Source organism: Ochotona princeps, unplaced genomic scaffold (assembly GCF_030435755.1).
Source record: "Ochotona princeps isolate mOchPri1 unplaced genomic scaffold, mOchPri1.hap1 HAP1_SCAFFOLD_1484, whole genome shotgun sequence".
Taxonomy (NCBI): Eukaryota; Metazoa; Chordata; class Mammalia; order Lagomorpha; family Ochotonidae; genus Ochotona; species Ochotona princeps.
This window is the reverse complement of record NW_026700874.1, coordinates 3673-15175: the sequence shown is the minus strand read 5'-3', so window position 1 is coordinate 15175 and position 11503 is coordinate 3673. Positions and strand designations below refer to the sequence as shown.

General features: G+C 52.6%; 1 protein-coding gene across 1 annotated transcript; it reads left to right on the top strand.

The window, feature by feature from the left end:
- Positions 1 to 6403: 6403 nt before the first annotated feature.
- On the top strand, positions 6404 to 10442 carry LOC131479361 (putative uncharacterized protein DDB_G0271606; the record flags this gene model as incomplete). Its single annotated transcript, XM_058659912.1, has 5 exons — positions 6404 to 7639; positions 7698 to 7845; positions 8622 to 8680; positions 9969 to 10041; positions 10288 to 10442. Coding segments are annotated over exons 1-5 (1671 nt in total), but the record flags the coding sequence as incomplete, so codon positions are not given.
- Positions 10443 to 11503: the final 1061 nt, after the last annotated feature.

Below are 11503 nucleotides of genomic sequence, written 5' to 3'. Positions count from 1 at the left end.
TCTGTTACTACTACGGAAGACACAAATGTGTGCAGAAGTTTGCGTGCTGCTACTATTATCAGTGACCATATGAACACGGAGTTCCGCGCTTCCGTCCCTGGCAGCAGTAGTAGTAAAAGTAGCACCCCGTACCAGAGCGCTACTACTACTGCTGCTGGTGGGAAACAAAAAGCAGCAAGACACTCTTGCGGGGATGTGTGGGGTGCAGCAGCTGCTCACAAATACTATGCCACTGGCGTAGCAGAGGCATTGACTTTCCAAGGAAAGGACTCGTCTACCTTTACTGCGACGCAGCGAGGAGATACAACAGCGGGGTCGTCTGTGCACCTGCGTAGTCATGCTGCAGGGCCAGCAGCAGTGCGAAGCGATATTGCAGCGCCATGTGAAAATGCAGGAGGTACACCAGCAGGAGGTAGGAGATCTCTTGGCTATTTTAGCAGCAGCAGTAGTTGGTACCCCAGCCGCGCTAGAATTTCTGGCCCGCCTCGAATCCCCTCCCTTCCCACCCCTTACGCCCGAACGTCTACAGCTACGAACCACTGCAGAGACGCACGCCCACGAGGAGCAGTCAGGGGAGCCAGAGCAGCAGCGGCAGGAGCAACGATTGCTTCAGCGGGCGGACGACAGGCGGCCAGAATACCCCAGTTGCCGTGAGGCAGCAGATTTATTGGATGGTGGCGTGCTTTCAGGTGATGAAGACGGCAGGCATTCTTTTAGCACCAGCCACAGCAGAAGCAAACGCTGCAGCAATAGTGGCAGCAGCTACCCGCTTCACGGCCTCAACGTATCTCGTGGCGAAGGACAACAAAGAGGAACACGAACTATCAGTTCCCGGCACCCTGACGGCGATGCCAGAGCAGCAGTCTGCTGCTCTACGGTAACAGCAGAGTTAGCACGTGACGAAGCAACAGCGTCAAGCCTGCTCGTAGGCGGGGTAGAGTCAGCAGCAGCAGCTCCCTCGGCAGTGATGGGGGGGAGAGAAAGAAGAGCAACTACATGTTCAGAAGCTTTTCCTCATATGCAGAGACAGTCAGACGACTCTGCAGAAAAGCACCAACTAGGATGCGTAGGGGGGAGAGCAGCAGCACCAGAAACAACGTTAGTAACAGCAGAAAGGAAGCCACTCATCGAGAGTGCCTCACATACATTTGAGGTCTTCCAAGTGGCAGAGAAGAAAGCTACAAAGAGAGCAGTCACTCTAGTGGAGGATAGTGAGACAGCTGTAGCCCCATCACGAGGTGGGTACGTGATACCCGGAGAGCCAGCAGAAGCTTCAGTGGTATCGGTGAGGCGACGTTGTTTGTCAGCACCACCAGAGCCTCAAGTACATGCTGCTGCGGCTGTGTGTGGTGCGTACGGAGACGAACCGATAGCAGAAGCGGAAGAGTGGGGATCAAGACATTGGAGAAGTCGTTCAATTGCTTCCGAAAGTGCTGATGCTGATGCTGTCCACAATGTTTCTGTAAGAGAGAATGTAGCGTCACTGCGTCTCAGCAGCAAGACGCTGCAGCTACAACTCCAACAGGAGAAGGAGGAGGAGGAAGCTGCTGGAGACCGAGGCGTAGGCGGGCAGCAGCAACAACAGCAGCGGCAGCAGCGCCGTGAACAGGAGCAACAGTGGCAGCCACGGGGAAGGAATCCGTGGTCTGCACTGCGATTGCAGAGCTCGACTGTGAAAAACGGGAGACGCGCTAGCAGCGGCACCACCAGCAGCAGCTGCTTGCCGACCCCTTCAAGCGCCGCAGCGTATCAAATTCTGTATTCAAGACAACTGCTACGTCAGGCAGCGGAGGTACTTCTAAGTAATAATAGTAAGAGGAGACCTGCCTGTGGGGCCCTTAAAAAGCAGCAGCGGCAGCAGCAAAAGGATCTCCTAAAGGATCCACAGCGTGGTCAGCAACAGGGTCACAATCAGCAGCAACCCCAGGATCAACCTCCGCAGCAGGAACCGCAGCAGCAGCTCTTGCGTAATAAAGTTTCACGAGCTCCAGTATCATCATCTTTAAAAAGCAGCATACTGTCCGAGGCATCAGGTTCTCGCCCTCACTTGTCATTGACAATTCAACAGCAGAGCTCTCCACACAGAGAGACTGCGAAGTATCAGCGACAGCAGGAGGTGATGTCTTACAACGAGAGATACGATCAGGACGATGTCTCGAATCTGCAACAGCAGCAACACCAACAGGAGCAGCACCTAGAAAAGCAACAGCAACAGGAGCAGCAGCAGCAGGAGCGGCAGCCGCAGCAGGAGCACGAGCAGGAGCAGCAACAGCAGCAGGGTCTGAGGCAGAGCAGAGAACACGGGGCCAGTGAAACGATACAGCAGCAGCAACGACAGCAGTCTATTTCAGCAACTCGCGCGAATATGCACACTGTTAAGCTGCGCCAGTCTGAAGGCCTGCAGGGAGCGCGACCCTCAGATAATGCACGAAGAAGCAGTCAGTTACCTCCATCCGTTTCACTGGCGGGTAGCTGGCAACTGCGCTCTCCAGGTGGAGACGATTCCACCCCAGAGTCTCCATTTGAGAAATTGCAGCAGCAGCTGCGAGGGTATAATCTAACGTGTTCGCTGCTTTCGCTCGAACAGGAAGAAAAAGAGGGGAGGCAGCAGTTGGAGCCAGGAAGTGTTTCTTTTCCCACTCAGCAGTGGCAGCATCTGCGGGAGTCTCAACATCAGCAGCAGCAGCAGCAACGGCGTGAACAGCAGCAGCAAGAGTCACTTGTCGAACAAGAGCAGCAGATATTGCTGCATGGGGACGACGTACTGCAGGAGCCGCAATTGAGGCATCAGGGGCAGAAACAGCAGATATTCCCGGCAGCACCGCAGCTGCTGCAGATGGAGAAACGAACCTCAACACAGAGAGAGAGCAGCAGAGGACGACCGGATTCTAGTGTGACCACCTCACACTCATCTGTTCCTGCAGCGCCAGCACAAACACAGGATGCTAACAATCCAAGCTATCTCGAAAGCCGCAATAGCAGCGGCAGCAAATATAGCAACAGTGACAACAAGTATAGTAACAACAGTCATCATCAGAGAAACAGCAACTGCAGTACAGCGTCTTGGGTTGTGAGCTCTTCATTATTACCTAGCCAGTCATCCCCAGCAACCCCCGTGAAAAAAATCGCAAGCAGTTGCGGTAGCAGCAGCAATAATATCAACAGCAGCGTCTTGACACGTAGTAGTAGTAGTAGCAGGAGTCACATATCTCCTACGCTGGCACGTCTTGCGCAGGAAGAGGTACATCAGTCGCTCGAGCGTTTTCCTCAAGAGCAGAACGTTGCAGACTCGCATTCAGGGTCCATTAAGGCAGCAGTAGCACTTGCTAAAGATAGTATGCTTACCGTTGTGAGAAGTCAAACAGACAGTTTTTCTTCTTCTGTATCACGTCAATCATTCCGCTTGCCAGTGTCAAAAAGGGCAGCAGAACAAGCTCTCACTGCTGTAACAGACTCGCGCTCTTCTACGAGCGCAGCAGCAGTCCCCGCTGGTGAATATGTGTCAGTTTCCAGCGTCAGCTCCTCCCCTCTTCGAACAGCAGCAGTGCGGCTCTCAGAAGCGGTCTCATCAGTTCGGCGCTCTGCTGCTGCAATCCCCAGAGAGAGATGTGCTGCGAAAGACCACCTAATTGGAAAGAATGAAGTAGCCATCGAACAAGAAGTGCTGGGTGCGATACCAACTAATGTTGCATTGGAAGTAGGTGCAGCATCTGCGGCGGCGAAAGAGTATCGAGAAAAGTTGTGGAGTGCAAATCTTCGCAGCAGCCGTAGTAGTGCGTCATTCAATCAGACGACAGAAGCGTCTGCTGCTTTTTCTTCGTCTTCCTCTCTAAGTGGAACAGCTGCTGCAGCTGTTGAGTTTGCGTCTACAGCGGCAGTAGGTGAGGCGAGTGGTGCCCCTAAAGAGCAAGATGCAGATGGTGGCTTTCAGCTGCAATTGTCCCGATACAATGATAGTATCAGTGCAGCAACGTCACCACTCAGCAGCTGTGGACCTTCTACCGCGCCGCAGCTGACAGCTCAAGCTACTGATACTGATGTTGTTGGGTCTATTGTTACTGCTTCTGCTGCATTTAAAAGTAGGCAAGGCTGCAGCACGTCTGCGCCTGTCTCTCGTCTTCACGTTGATGGTGCTTCTTGTTCCACATCCGCTATGACTACATCCACGAACACCGCTGCTGGTGCCAGTTCTCCTACGACTGCTGTTCGTACTGCTGCTGCCGCTACCACTCTTGGGGCTGTAAGTACTACTGGTGCTGATGTTGCTGTTCCAAGAGGAGATGAAGCGCGAATCGTCGGCAGTCCGCTCTTTCGTCATGCCGCGAATTCTTATGGAAATTTTCCTTTTGCAGTCAGTCTTCCAGCGACTCGTCATGCTGGCAGTGCTACTGCTACTAGTGTTCTTCGGTGTGCGGAGGAGGGTCTCATCAAAGGTACAGATGATTATATTCCTGGCTTCTCTGGTATATCCACAGAGAAGCCGGATACGGATACTGCTAGCGGTGCTGCTGTGGGGCCGATGCCCGTCGCTGATGGCGCTACTACGAGTCACTGTCCAGGTGCTGGTGTTCCTCAAGTAACGGACGAGGGGTGCGTTTCTCTCAGTGCAGCAACAGCAGATAATGACACAGCCGATCGTCCCTTCAGTCCCCTCTACTCCACTGTGACACAGCCGTCGCTAGCACAGACAGCACATTTCGGTTATGCATGGAGTAGTACGAGTAGAGACTCTTCTGCTGCCCCACGAAGCTTCTCTAGGCAGCTGTCACTGACGAGTGATGCCGGTAGCAGCAGCAGCAGCAGCACATGGCTATGGAGCGGTGAGAGTCGACCAGTCGGGAGCGGTGAGCGTGCTGCCACTTCAAGTGAAGCTGGAGGAGTTTGTTCGTCTCTACTCTCTTCGCCTATATCTTCCGTTGCTGCCTGCGCAGAAAAAGCAGCAATTCTGCGTGGACGATCCACGCAACAGCGTCGCATCAAGTCTTGTTGGTCTCCTATAAGTTATGGAGTGCCGTCGACTGAAGCACAAGAGCCCTCTCGTTACTGTGGCTCGTTGAGGTTGTCTGCTCTCCCCAATACCACAAGAGAAATTTCAGGTAATGAGGGTGTTCATGTTGCTCTTGCACATGGAGAGGCTGCTGCTGGCAGACTGCGCGCTGCTGTGGGTCGAAAAAGTTCTTTTGACAGACCAGCAACAGCAACGGAGCCTGATGCTGGTGCCGTCGCTGTCATATTCTCTGTTGAACGTTCATCCGAGAGCGCCAGCTCACCAGGACGGCAGTGGCGTAGCAACAGCACTTCCATCAATGCAGGTGGGGAAAGAGGAAGAGGACGAGCAGTAGCATCAGTAGCAGCAGCGGAAGGCAAAGTCGAAACAGACGAGTATTTGCGTTCTAGCTCACTGGAGCCGCAGAGAAATCTGTCGGCGCCTTTGCAGGGGCAGCAAGGGAACCAACAGGCGCAACGCATGCAACAGCAGAACCACAGCGACGGAGCAGCAGCAGCAGCAGAAGAAACGGATTTGCAGCAAGCGAATCATCGGCGACACGCAAGAGAAGAAGACGAACCGCGTGGAACAGGGGTACATACGTATCGTCAAGTTACAGCCACAGAAACCCTGCAGCTCTTGCACAAGCAAGAGCAGCAAATTCTCCACGAGCACTTTACAGAGGAGAGAAAGGTTGACTCTGTATCGCAAGAAGCAGCTGTACGATGTGAAGAGTACGAGAGACAGCCGTCGGAGGTCCTCCCTCCCGACAGACAGCACACATGGAGACGACACGAAACAGAAGACAGGGAAACTTTCCCTGGGCAGTCTATACAAAATGAGCAGCAGCAGCAGCAGCAACGAGAGCCATGTCAGGTGGGTAGCCACACATCGCAAGTGTGGCAGCAGCTGGACAGAGAGCAGCACGAGCACTGGTTACTGCAACAGCAGCAACAGATGTTCCAAGAGAAAACGCAAGAAGAAATGGAGATTCAGGAAGTTTATGGGGATGTCGACCATGTAAGGTCGCTCAAAGGGAATATACACCAGACGCCACACCAGAGTTACACGCAGCAGCCGAGAGAGGCACAGCGGCTGAGAGAGTCACAGCTCCAGAGAGAGACACAGCAGCAGAGAGAGACACAGCAGCGTAGACGGCCCAGCGACTCTAGACTGGGGGTTTGGCAACATGAGGAGCCATTGCACGATGAGTCGCCTCTGCAGCAACTCGAGCAGCAGACCCAGCGAGAAGAGCACCTGCAGGATTCTCAGGTCTTTCTTTCTTCTCGGGGCGGTTCTCGACATAGAGAAAAGCCTTTGCGACAGGAGGCGTCTGTGCCGGCACTGCAGCATCCTCTGGAGCAGTCACTGAAAGCGCAGGCTTTTCTTGATCGCCCTTGCAAGGAAACAGTGCAAATGCAACCCCATTCCTCTCAGCAAGAGCAGCAGCACCTGCTGCACCAGGTGGAATTGTGCTACCCTGTACATCAGCAGCACTTACCGCTACAGCAGCATCAGTCGTTCCAGCACCAGCACCACCAGGACGAGATGCAGAACCAGGAGCCAAAGCCGCAGCATGAGCAAAATCAGCAGAGGATCTGCCAGAAACCCGAAGAAGAAGCAGGTGTCTTGGCGCATGGAACCCCTTTTGCAGAGATGGGGAGACCCCGCTGGCAGAATCAGCAGCAGCAGCAGATGGTGGAAGAGCCTCCCTCAAAGCAACATCCTCCCCAGCAGCAGCAGGACCCTCCAGAAGACAGAGAAGCCGCTTCGTTGATGAAACGTGAGAAGCAGCTAGGGAGGGAAACAGCGCAGGAGACGTCGTCCGCACAGCAGTGGCAGTCGCAGCAGATGGAGCTACTGGCGGTGACGACGCAGCTACAAGGACAGCAGAAGCAGCAAAAGCAGCAAAAGCAGCAACAGCATCACAGGCGGCAGGAGCTGCATACTGATCCACAGGTGTTGCAGCTTGATCCCAAGCAGCAAGAACCGCAATATCACCAACACCTATCTAAGCGTCATCAGCCTTACGGGCAACAGCAAGCGCATGACACAGAATTTGCATGCATGAAGCCTATCGATCAGCAGCAGGAGGAGAAAGACTCATTCACACCGCCGGTTTCTCATGGTGAAGAGCGACGACGTGCGTCCAGGCCATCGTTGCAGCAGCCGCAGCAAGTGGAGAAGCATACGTATGACGGAAGTGTTGATGAGAACTACCGGCGCTTACAACGGCACGAAGCGGCGGGTGTGAGTAGTGAGAAAATACAACACACACCATCAGAGAAGGGATACTGGGTTTTTGTGCCTGCACTTATGAATAGTGATGACCTTCAACAGCACATTCAACAGCAGCTGACGTTGCAGAAACCGCGTGACGAGCAAAAATGGCAGCTTGAGGCGCAGCAGCAGCAGCATATACGGCTGCAGCGCTTTCAGTGTGAAATGCTTCTCTTGCCGCAGCAGCAGAAACAGCAGTCTTCAGACCAGCCTGATAACTCACAACTATCTCCGCAGCAGTTGGAGAATGACGAGAAGCACCATCAACAACAGCAGGTGCTGCAGCCTGTTCTGACTGGTGAAGACTGCGACAGCGGGAAGCAACGGCAAAATGCCGTGCACTCGGAGCATCAGACGCAGCAACCTCCTTCTGTGCGTGATAATCATGCACTGCCGACGAAAAACGAACAGCTCCCTGAAACCGAGTCAGAAAGGAAACAAGAGTCTGAAGGGCAGCCTCAAGCTTCTCATCTCCGCGCGCAGCACCAACAAGAGACTAGGCATGGTCATCATTTACAGGAGCAAGAGGAAGAGACCCCTCAAGTATCGAGTGTTCATGAAGCGTGTGACGAGACATCGTGTGTCTCGAAAGAACCTGCAGCAGCTCAAATCTGCAGCAGTTGTCGTAGTCGTAGTAGCGATGGAACAAACAGTGATGAGCTTGTGCTTACAGAGGGACTCGCAACAATGTTGCATGTTCTAAATGAAGAGCTGCTTGCTGCTGGCTTTTGTTGTATAGACCCCAGCGGCGGAAGCTCAGTTCCGCCTATGTCTTCTTCCAGATTTAGCACTAACTCTGCTGTTGTCGTAGCGGCTTCTTCAGGACCAACACCTACCACTAGAGCTGATACTGCTTCCTCCTTGCCCCTGCATATTGAGAGAAAAGAAGGAGATCTTTCTGGATGTTTTCTTGCGCCACCTGCTGCGACAGGGTCACGCAGCAGTGATAGCAGTCGACGAAGAAAGAGAAGACCTGAAAACAACGGCCGTGGCAGCACTAAACACCATGAGCAGCCTAGCGTGAGCCACAGCAGTAGTGGTAGTAGTCTAGAAGGCAGGGCCCTGGATGCTAAAGAAAAGCTGAGTAGTAATGACTATGTAAGAGGCACTTCTCGTCACCGTAGTAATACACGTCTCAGCAGCATCACACGGTCATCCAACCATGCATTTATGGAGGAAAGTAGAGACGACGAGGTTTCCAAAGATACTACAGAGACTGAAGCTGCAGTGGCTGCTGATGTCTATATACACCGCGTTGTTGAAGAAATGGCAAATCGCTTGTACGAGCTCTTGGATGCCTACAAAAAAAGAGGAGAGCAACTCATGTTGTTGCGACGTGTTGCTGCCTCCACAGCAACTCTTCGTGTCAAGTGCGAAGTTCTCAAAGAACAGAACGGAGCCTTAGAGCAGCAGGTATGTTTGCTGATTACCTCACGCGGTGTCCCTTCATCATTCTACGGATCAGGAAGCGTGCTTCCAGCGCCATAATACATACTCACACACAGTCGCCAATAAGTACACGCGCAGCGAACGTACGAACATAAAAATATCGAACTACCGTGTATGCGTGTATTTTCTCCCAGCTGTGGGTGCCATTCCTGTGTTCATGAAGAGGGTGGTGTCGATGCATTTACGGGTGGGCTTCTACTGATGCTGCTGCTGCTGCTGCTGGTAGAGCCTGCGCTGTTGCCGCTGCTTGTGGCGCTGCTAGTGCTGCTGATGTTTGTGCTGTTTTTTGTGCGGGGGTGGTGGTGCTGCTTCTGCAGTCGGCGCAGGTGGTTCTGCCGGCGCTGTTTTGAGATGCTTTCTCTTACATCTGCGCTTTCGTGCTGTTCAGGTGCGGCTCCTGCAGTATGTGTGAGCGCTTTGTGCTGTGTCGATGATAAGTTTTGCGACATCACCGGTGTAGTGCTGTTGTCGTCGTGCTGTTTCGAAAACATTTGATAGAGAAGACTCAATTCAACTGCAAATATATCTGCTTATGGTTTTTGCACCATCCTCAAGAATTGTTTGTTGCACGCATTACCAGCCTGCAGTGCATTAGGGAGTATGTAAGAAAATACAGTAGGCTGTGCTGGTGGTGGGAATGTCGCTGATGATGCTACAGGTCGAGTCCCTCCGTCGACGTGAGACAGAGCTTGAGGGTGCGGCAGCGAGAGTAACTGCGGCAGAGACGCAGCAGCAGCAGTTGCAGCAACGGTTAGAGACAGCAGAGAAAGGCATGAGAGCTGCTTGTCGGCAGCAGAAGCAGCTCCAGCATGAACTCAACAGTCGAGAGAGAGAATATGAAAAGTGTAAGCAGCGTCTGGAGAGCTTAATGCATGAGCAGCAGCAGCGTCAGCAGCGGGCTCAGCGCACACTACAGACACTTACATTTCCTGGTAGTGGCAGCAGTACTGCAAGTGCAACAGGATGCCTCAGTAGTACAGGAGCGACAGCACACGAGGGACTTTTACAAGAGGTTGCTCGACACTATGAAGCTCGTATTGCTGCGCTACAGCGGGACAACTCATCTCTTTCAGTGAGGCTGCAGCGTGCGCATCACCAGCTTGCTATCGCAACGGAAGAGGTGGAGCAGCTGCAACAGCAGCAAGAGCAAATGCAGCTCTTGCATACACGCTCATTACTTGAGAAAGATGAACAGCAGCATCGACAACAACGCCTTACGCATTTAGTAGTTACGCTCCACTCTTGTCGTCAGCACCGGGCCTCCTCCGGTACTAATGAAGCTACTGCTGACCACGTTTCGCGTGATGTGAACGCTGCAGTCGCAGGTACGGCAGGAAGTACACAAGTAACAGCAAAAGCAGCGGGGCCAGTGGCGGGTGCAACAGCGTGTGGACCTGCTACACACAATTGCAACGTCAACGACAATAAAACCAGTAGCGAGCTGCCACCGTCTTTACTAGATATAGGGGCCCAGGCACAGCAAAAGCAGCGGCAGCAGCAAGAGCAACAGCAGCGACTGAAACAACAGTTGCAGGCGGTTACCTCAGAAACAACACCATCGACATCTGCAGCAGAGATATCGTCTTCGCAAACGTACGGACAGACAGCAACCGCAGCAGCAGCAGCAGCACGGGAGATAGAAGGCCTAACGCCCGAAGATACCTCAACAGTACAAATGCGCCTGCTGCAGGATGATGCTCGAGCTTTGAGAGCAGAGCAGCAGAAGGTAAGATACACGTAAGAGATCTATGTGAAACAAAAATCCACTCTCCTGTCTATTTCCTACCATCCATTTATTAGCTATTGTGATAAATCGACAGAAACGTGTTCGGTGGCCTCTGACTTTAATAGCTATTGTGATAACCCGACGAAAACGGGTTTGTTTGCTTCTGATTCTTGTTTCATGTTAACCGCTGTACGAGACACGAAGGAACGTCCTTCACATGTCTTCTACTTATCCTGTGGGTAGAGCCCTATGAATCTTCTTTGAGCTGGGATGCTAAATGCGCAAGAAAGTGACATTGTTACGCATGTACGAATGCTGCCTTGCTGACAACGTTCTACGTCGAGCGCGAGCAAACACGTGATCAACTAGACGGGCGTCATGCTGTTAGCTGCATGGCACGCATCGTAGGACGTACTGACAACACGTAATCAGGACAGTCGGCTACGTACAGTATTCTGTGTGTAGGCTTTTCTTTTTCTGGCTTCCGGCTTCCTCACAGCGTATGACGCCGGTTTCTTCCGTCTTAGATTGCTGCAACCTTACAGCGTATTATGTCAATCCGTTTTCGAAAATGATTGTTTAAATGTCGCTCTGCAGGATCGTGCTTCGTACATAGTCGTGAAAAGGCCGTGACAATGCACAGCATCGTTGCACTCACTTTGGGTGCGGGGTCCCATCGGTACGGCATGAAGTGACTTGCTGCCTCCAGTGTGCTACTGGAGGTGAGAGTCTCTGCAGCAGAGTCAGAGATCAGCCACCCACCCACACGCACACGCACATACACGTACGCACACAAACACACACACCCACACCCACACACACATACATATATATACAAACATATACACACACACATGCACCGACACTTAGAAGCACGCAGCACAGAGGGGGGAGAGAGAATGTGATGAAGTGCGTAGACTGACAAACATGTGTTGTGTAATACTACGCAGGGACGAAATCTTTCGTTCTGCAGCATAATAGATGTAGATAAGTGCCTTTTGCTAATCACCCCTCATCGACTGGAAAGTACACAGGAGCTCCTCGAAAAACAAGTGGGTGTA